Below are 12,166 nucleotides of genomic sequence, written 5' to 3'. Positions count from 1 at the left end.
AAACAACTGAGACCAAAGAGGCCAGAGCTGAAGACACAGGGCTTTAGACAGCAGCTTAGACTGGCCCATTAGGCAAGTCTCCAAAATCTCCATGCCTCAGTTTTCTTATCTACAAGGTAGGTACAGAACCTTTTGAGTCTTTATAGATTATATAGAAACAAATGAAAGAAATGACAGAAAAATTTTGCAAACTCTTCTGACAAAAAGGCATGGCACAGATCTTCAACACCATGAATATGTCTTATTAAAATACAAAAAGGAAAAAAGTCTCTCTGAGAGTCTCACTGTAGCCCCAGCTCACTCCTGTCTTCCATCTAGACTTGCAGCCTTCACAGCCCAGATCCCTGGGGAAAGGAAGCTGAGGAAGTGAAAGGCTTTGCCCATTGTGACGAGGGCCATTCCCTCCACGGCAGGCCTTTGGGTTCCTCATGTCAAGTCATCAGGCCTGCCAGTGGTTCAGACTCCCAGGCTGAGACACGGGCCAGAACAGAATTAGGGGTACTAAAACCAAGCAGACTAAGGTTCTTGCGAAAAGGACAGGAGACTCAGATACAAGTCTTTGGGGAACACCCTCAGACCAAAAAAGGATTGAATAAACTAACACCCATTTTATTTATTGTTTGTGGTTTTTAAACAGGGCCAAGCACTGCATAGCTGAGGATGACCTTAAAATTCTGATTTCCCCTGGAGTCTACCTTTCAAGTGCCAAGGTTATGGGTGTGTGCTAATCACCCCTGGTTTATATGTGATGCTGAGGATGGATGCTGGGGCTTCATGCATGTTAGGCAAGCACTATATAACCTGAGCTACATTCCCGGCACCTCCTGTTGACTGATGCTAACACAAGAGTGCAAACGCTGCGCCAGCAAAGACAGGAGTGACTGCATGTCCCTCCGCCCACCCACTACGAAGCAAAGATGATGCGTACTTTATTCTCCTTGAGAGCTCGGATCTTGTCTTCCAAGTCCTGGAGGATCCTGTCTTGTTCACAGAAAACACTCAACTTGACCTATAAGCAAGAACAAGTTGGAGAGGACAGGGGTGGGGTGGGGGGAGGTGAGAACAGGGAATGGACTCAGGAATAAGAGCAGAAAGCCTCTGGGGAGAGCACCACGTGAACCCTGCGGGAAACTGCCCAGGTCCAGTCAGGAGGTGGCCGAAGAGCCAGCCTGGCACTGGTAACTCACATCAACGTCACTTTCAGCGATCTTCATCGGCTTCAGACTTCGATCCTTAAGAAGATCTCGGCCTGTCATCTGGGAGGTGAACAATTTAATGATTAACTTGGGGGGCGGAGCCAAAACTCAGGAAGGAAGGTTAGTCCTATGGTAGATGGAGGTGGGAGTCTCAGCGGAGGCAGGAGGCTCATGGCACATGATGGGCAGAAACTTGAGCACTATCTGCATTGTTTTAATTTTCACTTTATGGAAAAAATGAAACCTTTTGATGACCCTAAAATTATTACATTTCTCAAATTAAAGAAAACACAGGTGCTCAAGTTACAGGGTTATCGGTTTTAAAGGTGTCTGCCCCAAGTGAGCATGACACATTTCTGTGGGTCTTCATAAGTCTGCCAAGAATAAGAGAGGCCTGCTACCGTACCTAGGGACAACAGAGGACTACACCCCACTGTCCAGTCTGTTTCTGGTCTCTGAGAAGCCCAATTCCCCATGGACAAGGTCAGCCTTCCTCACCCTATACTGCTAAAAGATCCAGCCAAAGGGAGAAGGTGCCCAGGTCAGGTTCACACCTAGACAACAGGTTTGGCTGCCTTACCATCTCAACAAAGCAATGAACAAGTCACCCACACTTCCAGCCAGTGGAGCATCCCTGTCCACATCCTTGGTCAACAGTAAGCAGGCAGCTTGCTGCCTCCCTGCTCCCGCTGACCCCCTATCAGCTGACTCCAACTCTCATTTCATGCTTCCATTTCCCCGAGGCACCTTCCTGCCATAGGCTGTGTAGGTGCGGGCTCCCAGGGTCAAGACAAGGCTAGGTCTAATGCACCTCAAACCATGAGCCCATCTCTGTTCTGTTCTGAGGCTCTGAGCAGTGGACACAGAAAACAGCAGGTAGTGTGTATGTGCTAGGCAGAAGGCCCCAGGATGGACAGTTGTTGGACAGATAGCTTTGTTTTCTCTTCACTCCATCTGGAAGGCCCAAGACGCTTGTGAGTCTGAATCAGGAGTCAAAATGCATTAGCAATCATTCCCTTCAGACTAACCACATCCACGTGCCCAGCTGTCCTACACCCAACCTCAGCAAGTCCAGGCCAATAGCAAATGACTACTTTTAAAGGAAATATTATTTGCCAGGCAGTGGTGGCGCATGCCTTTAATTATAGCACTTGAGAGGCAGAGGCAGGTGGATCTCTGAATTCGAGTCCAGCCTGGTCTACAGAGACTTCCAGGACAGCCAGGGTTACACCAAGAAACCCTGTCTCAAAAAACAACAAAAGAAATTATTTATTTTACATGCATGGGTGTTTTGCCTGCATGTGTGTCTGTGTACCATATGCATGGGTCTGTGTACTCATGGAGACCAGAGAAGGTACTGGATCTCCTGTGATTGGAGTTACAGTTGTAAGTTGCCACATGGGTGCTTGGAATGGAAACCGAGTCTTCTGGAAGAACATCCAGTACTTTTAACCACTGGGCCGTCTCACTACCCCCATCACTACCCCTTGCTTTGAGCTGAGGACTGATTCTATTCGGCCACACAGCAGAGGGCAGGGACTCTGGCCTGGTTTGTTTTGTGATAAAGCCTGACTGGAATATAACGCCTGGCTTAAGGGAGGGTGCTCACCAATCATTCATGGAACTTCTTGGGATCTGTGTCAGAGTATGTGTGCATACATGGATGTACACAGTTAGAACATACAGAGCCCTGAAACAAGCCCTTCCAAGGGGAGGGCTGTGAGTCGGTCTCTTCTCTGAAGAAGCTGGCCTAAGCTCGTTAACCAGCTAGAAATCACTTTCAAATTGAGGTGCACTCTGGGGATTTCCCCAGCAAACTCCTCCCCCTTTTCCCCTGAAGCTTTTTTACTGTGGATGTCTCTGCTGCTTAAATAAGGCAGAGTCTCTAACTGAGCAGCGCCTCGTTTATCCAGCATCATCAGGGAAGAAGTGAGGTATCTACACACAAAGGCGTTCTGAGAAAGCAGATCAAAATTAAGCTTTCTGGTGGCATTCCCTCTGAAAGGGTGCCCTTCACTGCTGTCCTTAGCACAACTCTGGAGCCAATCTTTCACTCCCCCCACCTCCTGGGAAAGTCACATTCCCTCTTTTCTAAGGAACAGCCCCCCCCCCTTGTCCTCTTTACTGTGACGTTTATAGGATGCTGGGAGCTAGGAATTCAAAGTCCTCGTCTTTCTTTCTTCCCTTTGAGTGGGTCTGGTGCCCTTCAGGGTGTCCCTCTCCCAGGGTGCCTGTCACTGCTGTGGCGCTTAGAGTAGCTGATAACAATGATGTTTGCTCAGTTCTCCTCTCCAGACCTCTTAACCATGTTAGGGGTCACTGTGGAGACTAAGATGTCTTTTCTATCTTTGAAGCCCAGCCAAGACCTGGCATATGGAGGAGATACGGAGAATGTTTGCTAAGTGAGTTCATGAACATGTCAAGATCAGATTGGCCAGTTTGGCTTCCAATGGAGTAAAGGTCACAGGCCATAGGGCACCAGCTTCCTGGAAGCTCTTCTACAGCTCCGAGGTCCCCCCCCCCCCCGCCCCGCTTAGCTCCGTTCCAGAGAAACAGAGAAAGGATGCTCTAATGAATAATCACAGCCAGAGGTAGTATGTGGCATCTAAGTTCCCTTTTTTAAAATTACACTGTGATAACAGTATTTATATCCACGTAAAATGTCAACAGGTGCCCCAACTATCTGTCACCAGAAAAACCAAAGGTCTTGGGTCCTCATTCATCCTAAGGAATCTCTACGTGGAAAGAGACTCGGGGTTCATGGACCATTCCACTTCTCCACTATGTCAGGACCTGACACACCTGCCTTCCCCGCCTAGAGCCTCCCTCAGAATGTCCCCAAAGCTGTCTACACTGCAAAAGAGACCATCCAAAGGGTGGCTATCCAGTTCCAGACACCCTGCCCTAGCGAAGGCAGAGACAGTGGAATCCATGGCCTCTCTATAGTGGTTAGGAACTGCTGCTCCCTCCCAAGAAACTCATGCTCGGCCCTACCTACATGGAGGCAGACATGTGAGGATGGAGACACAACACAAGATGATGGCAAGCCAGGCAAGCTCCCCATCCCTCTGCAACATAAAAGATGGAGCCACAAGACACCACAGATGAGGAGCTCAGCCCAATGTGTTGGCCACAATGCTGAAGAGAGCTTTGGGTTAAAGAAAATCAACCGAAATGACTTGCAGGAAGCGTGGGGCGTCAGGAGAGCAACTGCTTAAGCAAGTGATGATGCCGGCACTGAGGCAGAAGCAATGGAATGGCCCCGCCTGGAGACACGGATCCGATCATCTTACGCTTCTCCCGGGCCGACAGCCCCGTGCTGACTTCTTCAGCACTTTGTAAAGCACGTTGATCAAAGGTTCATTATTTTTAATCTGTTCCGAACAGAAAGGCAAATACAACAAAACGTAACAGGTGAGACATCCAACGACACTTGAAGCAGCCACAGTCTGGGGGCTGGCGAAGGGGAGCCTCAGAGGGGAGGAGTGCAGACAGGTACGACAGCCTCCCAGCCGCCTGCCTCTGAAGAATAGGCCCTGAATCAGCTTTGCTTACTTGAGGGTGGGGGGCTGTGTAGGCTGACCAAGTACAAGGCCACTTCCTTCTTAGTTCTGCTGCAGAAGGCGAGGGGAAGCCTAACAGAAGAGATCTGCTTCTTCCTGCCTCCCTCACCGTGTTCTGGAACACCTGGAAGCTTGGTTTAGAGTGGCTCCATGCTCTTGGCTCATTTTTAACAATTATTTTTCAAAACAAAACAAATACAATTATTTTCCACAGAAAGTCCTCAAATTCCACCTCCACACATGTGGTGCAGCTAAACATCCATGACTGACCAATGGTCCCAAATGCTTATAATTGGTGCTGGAATAGTCTAGCAGGCCTCCGAGATGGCTCAGTGGGCAATGCCGCCACTGAACCTGACGACCCGAGCTTAATCCCGGGACCCACATAGTGCAGGAGAGAACCAGCCCCTGCAGGCTGTCCTGATTGCCACACGCATGCCTTAACGTATGCACACAGACACGTTAAAGAAATGCAAATAAAAGAAAAACCCACAGTCCTCACCCTCCAGGTGAGTAGATCCCAGGCCAACAGAAGTTTTATCTTTTATTAGAAGGTTGAAAATTGAATCCAGGGCCCCTCGTATCATAGACAACTGCTTTATCATAAGTTACACCCCTAGTCTGGCATCAGGATTCCTATGCTGGTTCTATAACTTCAGGGTGAAAAAAATCATTTGAGTGGTGCAGAATCATCTGGAAGGCCCAGGTGCCATCAGAGGCAGACCTGGAGTAGGACTCAAGATTTTGCATTACTAACAGATTCCCAGGTGCTGCTGTTGTAGCTGATCAGAGACCACACTTTGAGAGCCACCACTTCTTAGCGAGGTGTATAGCTTCGCTGGTAGAGTGCTTGGCCAGCCTTCGTGAAGCAGTGGGCTCCGTCTAGTACCACATAAACCAGTCATAGATGCACTTTATAATCCCAGACTTGGGGACAGAGGCAGGAAGACACAAGTCCAAGGTCATTGGGCATCCAAGAACAACCCTGAATAGACGAGACCTTGTCTCAAAACAAAACAAAACAAAAAATACAAAACAACCACTTTGAGGCAATCTTTCTCAACTTTGGCTGTACTTTAAAAACACCTAAGGGACTGTCTGTTTGGTTTTTAGAGAGGAATGCTTGAATATCATCAGTTAGGTCAGAGTATCTAAGCATGGGGCTCGAGCATTGATGTGCGTTTTCCAAGTTCCCCAGTGGTAGAGCTCACAGCTGGGATGGTATTCTCTGTCCCTGAATGGCAGACCTCAAATTTTAGGGTGCACAAGAGTCACACTAGAGCTTGAGCCCAGGACTCTGAGCACAAGGGTGCTAACTCAGTAAAGACCTCCAAATATGCCTTAAACAAAAAAAAAAAAAAACATATCTGTGTGTGCATCCTATAGTGTGTGTGTGTGCGTGCTTGTGGAGACAGTGCTCTCCTTACACTGCGTGGTACTGGGGGTCAAAATCAGGTCATAGGGCTTGGCAGCGAGTGCCTTTATCTGCTTTACCTTTGAGTCAGGGTCTCTGTATCCTTGGCTAGCCTGGTGACCTTGAACTTGAAGCAATCCCGTCTCTGTCCTACTGAGTGCAGGAACTACAGGCATGGATTGTGTCAGGTTCTGAAGTTTGTTTATTTGTTCTTTGAGACAAAGTCTCTATGGGAAGTTTTGGTAGCTGTCCTGGAACTCCCGGTATAAACCAGCCTGGCCTCAAGCTCACAGAAATCCACCCACCTCCAAGGTGTGAGCCACTATGGCCAGCTTTTTTTTCTTTAAATTTTTTTTTTTTCCAAGACAGAGTTTCTCTGTGTAATCCTAGCCATCCTGGAACTCAGTCTGTAGACCAGGCTGGCCTCAAACTCAAAGATCCACCTGCCTCTGCCTCCCAAGTGCTGGGATTAAAGGCGTGCACCATTATTGTCTGGCAGTTTGACTGAGGAAGTCATTATGTTCTGTGGGCTGGCCTCTAATTTACAGGCTCAAATGATCCTCCTATCTCAGTCCCCTAAGAAATGGGTGTGTATCATTAGACCTGGCTCAGATCTATATTTTTAAAAACCAAGTTCCCAGGTGTTCTAGAAATAGCTGATGTCCCAGATAACAACCTAAAAAACTCTGCCTGAGAAGCTGACGTTGGAAATGGATAAGCCCTGATCTCAGGCTCAAACTGTCAGAGAAAACCTACAGTGCCACGGATGTGAAGCTGCAATGGCACTTCTTCCCAGAGACAAGGGACTCCCTGGGGTTGAAGGCAACCTTCTGGATCTACAAAGATATCCCCCAACAGCCAAAGACACCCTGCTCAACCTCACGTGGATGTGTTTCACAGCTGTATAAAAATAACTCAAAGCCAAGAGCACAGGCACACATCCATAGCCCAGGAGCATCATTTGAGTCTGGGTGTTTGAGAACAAACTGGGCAACACTATTAGACTCCATCTAAAAGAGTAATTCTTTTAAAACGCTGTGGACAACAGCAACCCCACCACAGCCCACGCCTGGAAGCCAATCAGTGGAGTCCAGGTTCTGGGAGACAGAATTTCCATGATGACAAACTCAGGGCTGAAGTCAGCTCCAGTCACGGAACTTTGCAGAAGTCCTTTAACGTCTCTGAGACACAAGTTCTTGGTTAACAGGGTAGGGACAATAATTCCTATTACTTGGAGCTACTGAGAGAATCAACACACAAATGAACCAAGTGCCCACACTGCCAGGTAGAAGAGAAGCTTCATCATTGCTCAGTCCTTTTTACCCTGGCATCTCCAAGAGAAAGAGCAGAGAAGCAAGCACTCCCCAAAACACCCTAGCTAAGAGCGTCTTCTAAGAGGTGCCTTCATCTGACTGTCTGGCCCACAGCAGCAATGTCCACCTGAGGGAGGAAAACTCGCCCAAGGTGCTAGGGAGAACACACCACCAATGAACTCAGGAAACTGGGGGTCAGCTAATCAGAGGGGTGGATGGGCCCTGGAACCTTGGCTCTTGGATAAGAGCATGAAAGAGCATAGGTCAACACAGCAGAGTGAGGGGATTAGCAGATCAGATATGAGAAAGGGAAATCTCTAGAGAAGCTTGCTCTAGGGCTGGAAACAGAGCAGTGGGAATGCACCTGCCCGGCAAGCACAAGGCCCTGGGTTATACCCCTATTAACACACACACACATACACACACACACACACACACACACACACACACACACACACACACACTTGACTTTAGTGACACTGGCCAGTTATTGCAACTACCTGAGTAGCTGGTGCAAGTTCAAAGCCAGCCTGGGCTAAAAAAAAGGAATTCAATGCTAACCTGGGAATTTATTAATAGTAAGACCTTATCTTAAAACAAAAAGGAAAAAGAATTGGTGACATAGTTGAGTATGGTTCAGTGGTAGGCTGCTTGCCCCACATGCATGAGGCTGGAGGCTCAATCTATCCCACCATAGAAAGAGGAAGTTGGTCCTAGAGAGACTGAGCTTGCCTCCCGTGCCCAGAATGGTCTTCGGGGCTTACTCAAGTGCACCCGCTTTCCTAGGTGTGTGACTTGTTCTCTCTTCCTCATTTCAAAAACATTCTGCCCAGTATGTCACAGGATCCATGACCCAATGTCTTGGAGTTTCAGCCGTGCAGCCCAGGGACAGGGCATTCAGCACTATGGAGAGGCCCTTTCAGAAGAGCATGTCTACCAGCTGAACCCTGTCTGCCTAGAGCTGCCATCTGCTGGGCTCACTCCTCTTTAGAGTCACAGGAAATACATGGTGACACACCAGAGCTTTGCAGCCTGTCTCCATTTCTCCCAAGTTCCCCTAGTTCCCTGTCACTGCACTGCTGCTGTGAGTCTTCTCACAGGCACACTTCCCACTGTGGAAATGCTCCCTGGCTCATAGAGAAGCTGGGGAAGAGAATCTGAGTTCGCAGGTGAAGGGGACATCAGCATACAGTATATCAAGGTAAGCAGAGACCCACCCTGGAGCACTACCCCAGAAAATGGAAACTGGACCAACACTTTTAGACTTAGATTTATGCTTTGAACATCTGTACACATTCATCTGGAGACCCTCGATCCTGGGCTCTGTGTCCTGCAGTTGGCTATTCCTTTGAGAATCTAATATCCCAGGTAGGTCTGTGAAGGGCAGAGCTGGTCTCTCTGCCCTCTGGTGGAAGCCATGGAGGCACAGTAGCCTTTCTTATCAACTCTGCACTCACAGTCTAGCATCTACTCTCACATGGGCAGTGGGAGAGTCAAGCTTCTCTCAGCTTCAGGAGAGGCTCATCTGGGGACTAGTTCCCTGAGAAGAGCTTAGTAATTACAGTTAGCAGATACAGCACCAGGAAAATGTGGCTGCAAGCCCAGCTATTCTCATGACAAACAATGGCAGCATCCAGAATTCCTCCTCAGGTGACACAGCTGCTAGCTAGGAAAGCACCGCCCCCTTCCTCTGGATATAACTTGCCTCTTCAGTCTATCAAATCCATTCCCTGCCATTGGAACCCAAGTTTGCCTCCCCCCAAAGTTTAATGCCTTTGGGACCACAGCAGCACACATGGCGTGTTATGAAAGCTGGTAGCAAGGTGAATGTGAGCTTCAGGGTAGCACGGGAGCCAATTTATCTCTGTCTCCAATGTGGCCTCGAGGAAGTGATTTACTTCCCTTATAGGGCTACTGTGCAGGCTAATGCAACAAAATAAAACACAGTCCATGGGCCAGACAGCTTCTCTTGCAGTCTGGACAAACAGGAACTCTTGCTCTGAAGCCTGTGCCTCAGTTTCTCCTCTTTTAATCTCTGTGCTCCCTGAGCCTTCCTTCCTAAGGCCTAGGAGAGGATCAGGAGTCAGCAGGATTTGTTTCCACCTTTCCCCATGGCTCTATTCTCACCACTGTACCCCAGCTCTCTTTGGCTCACTCTGGTCCTGTCCCCACCTACTTCCTAACAATTACTCTAAGCCATGAGTCCTCAAAGCTCTGTTGTTCATCTGCTCCCTGCTTCCTCAGGAGCCTTTCTCGCGGCCCATAGGAATTCTCATGACTCCACCTCAGAACTGAGCCAAATAGATCTCTGTATGATCACAGTTTATATTATCATGTGGGGATATTTTCTTTCCCCAGCCCACATTATTTGGAAATTTCTTATGAGTAGGACCTCAGTTTTCCTTTTGCATCTGCCTTTGTAGAGCTAGCTGGACATACAGCAAATGCTTAATAGATACCTAAGTGAACTGGGAGATATCTAAGCAAGACTTTGGTGGACTGTCAGCATGGGAAAACCTTCCGCCTACCGCCTTATGTGCTATATTACAGCTGAGCCCCATGAGGCCTGAAGCGACCCCTGCATTAGCAGCATCTTGAGCCAGGTTCACAGTGCAGGGGAGATGAGCACGGTCCCTTCCCTGCCCGGACTGACTAAGGTTAGTCTCCTCCAGTCTGGTCCACAGCACCAGCATGAGGAACTGTTCTCAGAGGGAATATGCAGAGTTGTGGCAAGTCAGGAGCATCTTTCTCCAGGGAGGAATGTATCCCATTTCCCCGGAGCCCTTCAGGTCTGTTGTGAAGGCTGAGTCAGAGCCTGGGCCTTAAGCATGCATGGGCTCCTAGTGCTCAGCTTTAAAGGGAGAGGCAATGGGTGGGCCTCAAAGTCCCATCACTCCATGTGGAACTTGCTCCCTCATCAACAAACCCAAAGGACCCATGAAGCCACTTGTGGCTGAAGACATACATCAGCCACTCCCTATGAACCAAACACACTCCCAGCAGCAGCAGAGATTCTGATGAAGCCAGTGGCTACTTCCTAGGAACCTCTGGGTCTAACCAAGGGAAGGAAAAGATCAAAATCATGGTCCTCATTCTCTAAGTCAGAGACCTCCCACCAGGGCTCACAAGCAACTTCACGAGAGTCCCACTGTAAGCAATGAAGTTCATCTGATTCAGACAAGACTTTTCACTTAAGGTCTGGAGCATAAGTGTTGGGCTCCAGCAGGTAATACTCTCAAAAAAATGAGTGTCCATGGGAGGTGGGATCCTGATGCCACTCGGCTTCAAAGATGTATTATCTTTGTTTAGGAGTAGTGCGTGTGCCTGTGTGAGCTTACTGCACCATGTGCATGTGGGTGCCAGTGGAGGGAATTGAATGCTCTAGAACAGAATAGTAGGTGGCAGTGAACTGCCTGAGGTGGGTGCTGGGAACTGAACTGAGGGATCTCTCCAGATCCACCACCCACCTTTAGATCCAGGTACTCCAGGTCCTTTTTCAGCTGGAGGTAGGTATCATCAGCCTTCCAAGGAAACAGGGAGGAAAAACAAAACAAAACAGTTACAAACACTAGTGTTAAAATAACTGATCTTCATAGTCGACCCTTCACATCACACAGCTCTGAAGACACGGGACCACAGCAGACGAACACACCAGGCCATGGAGGAAGCACGGAGAAACTCAGAGCCCTCTTTCGGCATGGTAGAGCTTGTGGGTCACTGTGGGAAAAGCCAGCTTATCCCTGCACCCATTGTGGTTTGATGGGGAGGACCCAACAAGGCTGCTAGGGCAGTAGAGCAGATGAGGCAGATCGGGCTCCTGAGGCAGAACCGGGAGATCTGCCTGGAAGAGCACTTGCCATCCATAGAGCTAGGATCCCATGGACAGCAAGCACTGCTCTAACCCTTGGCATCAAACCTTTGGGCTGGGCTGTCTCACATGCATGAAGTAATATGACCCCAAGTGATGTGGATGAATTGCTGGAAAAGGCAGAGAGAAACAACTTGGGTGATCCACTAAGTATGACCTTGGGCTCCTGCTACAAGTTTCCTGGAAGCTTTGCTCTTGAAGGGGTCCCTGGGTAAGACTGTTGGTGGTGTCTCTCATGGTCTATCAAGCTATTATTAAGAATAAGACTTCCCACAAGTCACACTCGTGTTCAGAAGATCACAGAAGCTAATTGAGGCAGAAGAGTTGTGAGAGCTTACTTAAGAATAGTCCAGAGCTCTTAGTGGACTGGGGGCCTCCAGCTGAGCAAGCCAAGGATGGGGAAGGTAGACAAATACAGTGCGAGACCATCTCCTACACACAGTTCACACATGAGACGCTCACACAGTGCTTTAGGCCTGGAAGCCCTATCTGTAAGGGATGCTTATGGTTTGTACAGGCTTTCGCTATATTGTCTCCTTCACTGCCCCACTTCCTCAAGTCATTGTCCCTACACACTTTGAACATGTGTGTTCAAAGATAGCTGAAGCATGTTATTTAAAATCAAACTCGTGATTTATGACTCTTTTCTTTTTCTTTGTGTGTGTGTGGTATGCATGTGGGTGTGCATGTTTTTGCATGTGTGGGGCACACACATGTGTGAGAGCATTCCATTGCTCTTCTACCTATTTATAAGGCAAGGCTCATTGATACAGCAGTCTTACTAGTGAGCTTGCTCTGGGGTTGGAATCACA

General features: G+C 48.5%; 1 protein-coding gene across 11 annotated transcripts in view; it reads right to left on the bottom strand.

The window, feature by feature from the left end:
- Plekha7 (pleckstrin homology domain containing A7) overlaps positions 1–12,166 on the bottom strand; it is a 191,205-nt gene that overhangs the window by 19,628 nt on the left and 159,411 nt on the right. For all 11 annotated transcript variants that reach the window (XR_007591890.1, XM_050143170.1, XM_050143168.1 and 8 more), the window contains 3 exons: positions 10,954–11,007; positions 1,188–1,256; positions 929–1,009 (listed from right to left, as the gene is read on the bottom strand). Coding sequence is in view for 10 of the 11 variants with exons in the window: in XM_050143170.1 (XP_049999127.1) it covers positions 929–1,009; positions 1,188–1,256; positions 10,954–11,007 (204 nt within the window). In the remaining variant the exon portion in view is untranslated. The remainder of the gene's footprint in view (positions 1–928; positions 1,010–1,187; positions 1,257–10,953; positions 11,008–12,166) is intronic.

This window comes from Alexandromys fortis, unplaced genomic scaffold, assembly GCF_014885135.2.
Source record: "Alexandromys fortis isolate MF-2015 unplaced genomic scaffold, M_Fortis_MF-2015_v1.1 scaffold_45, whole genome shotgun sequence".
Classification (NCBI taxonomy): domain Eukaryota; kingdom Metazoa; phylum Chordata; class Mammalia; order Rodentia; family Cricetidae; genus Alexandromys; species Alexandromys fortis.
The sequence above is the reverse complement of the archived record's forward strand: the minus strand, read 5'-3'. Positions and strand labels throughout refer to the sequence as shown.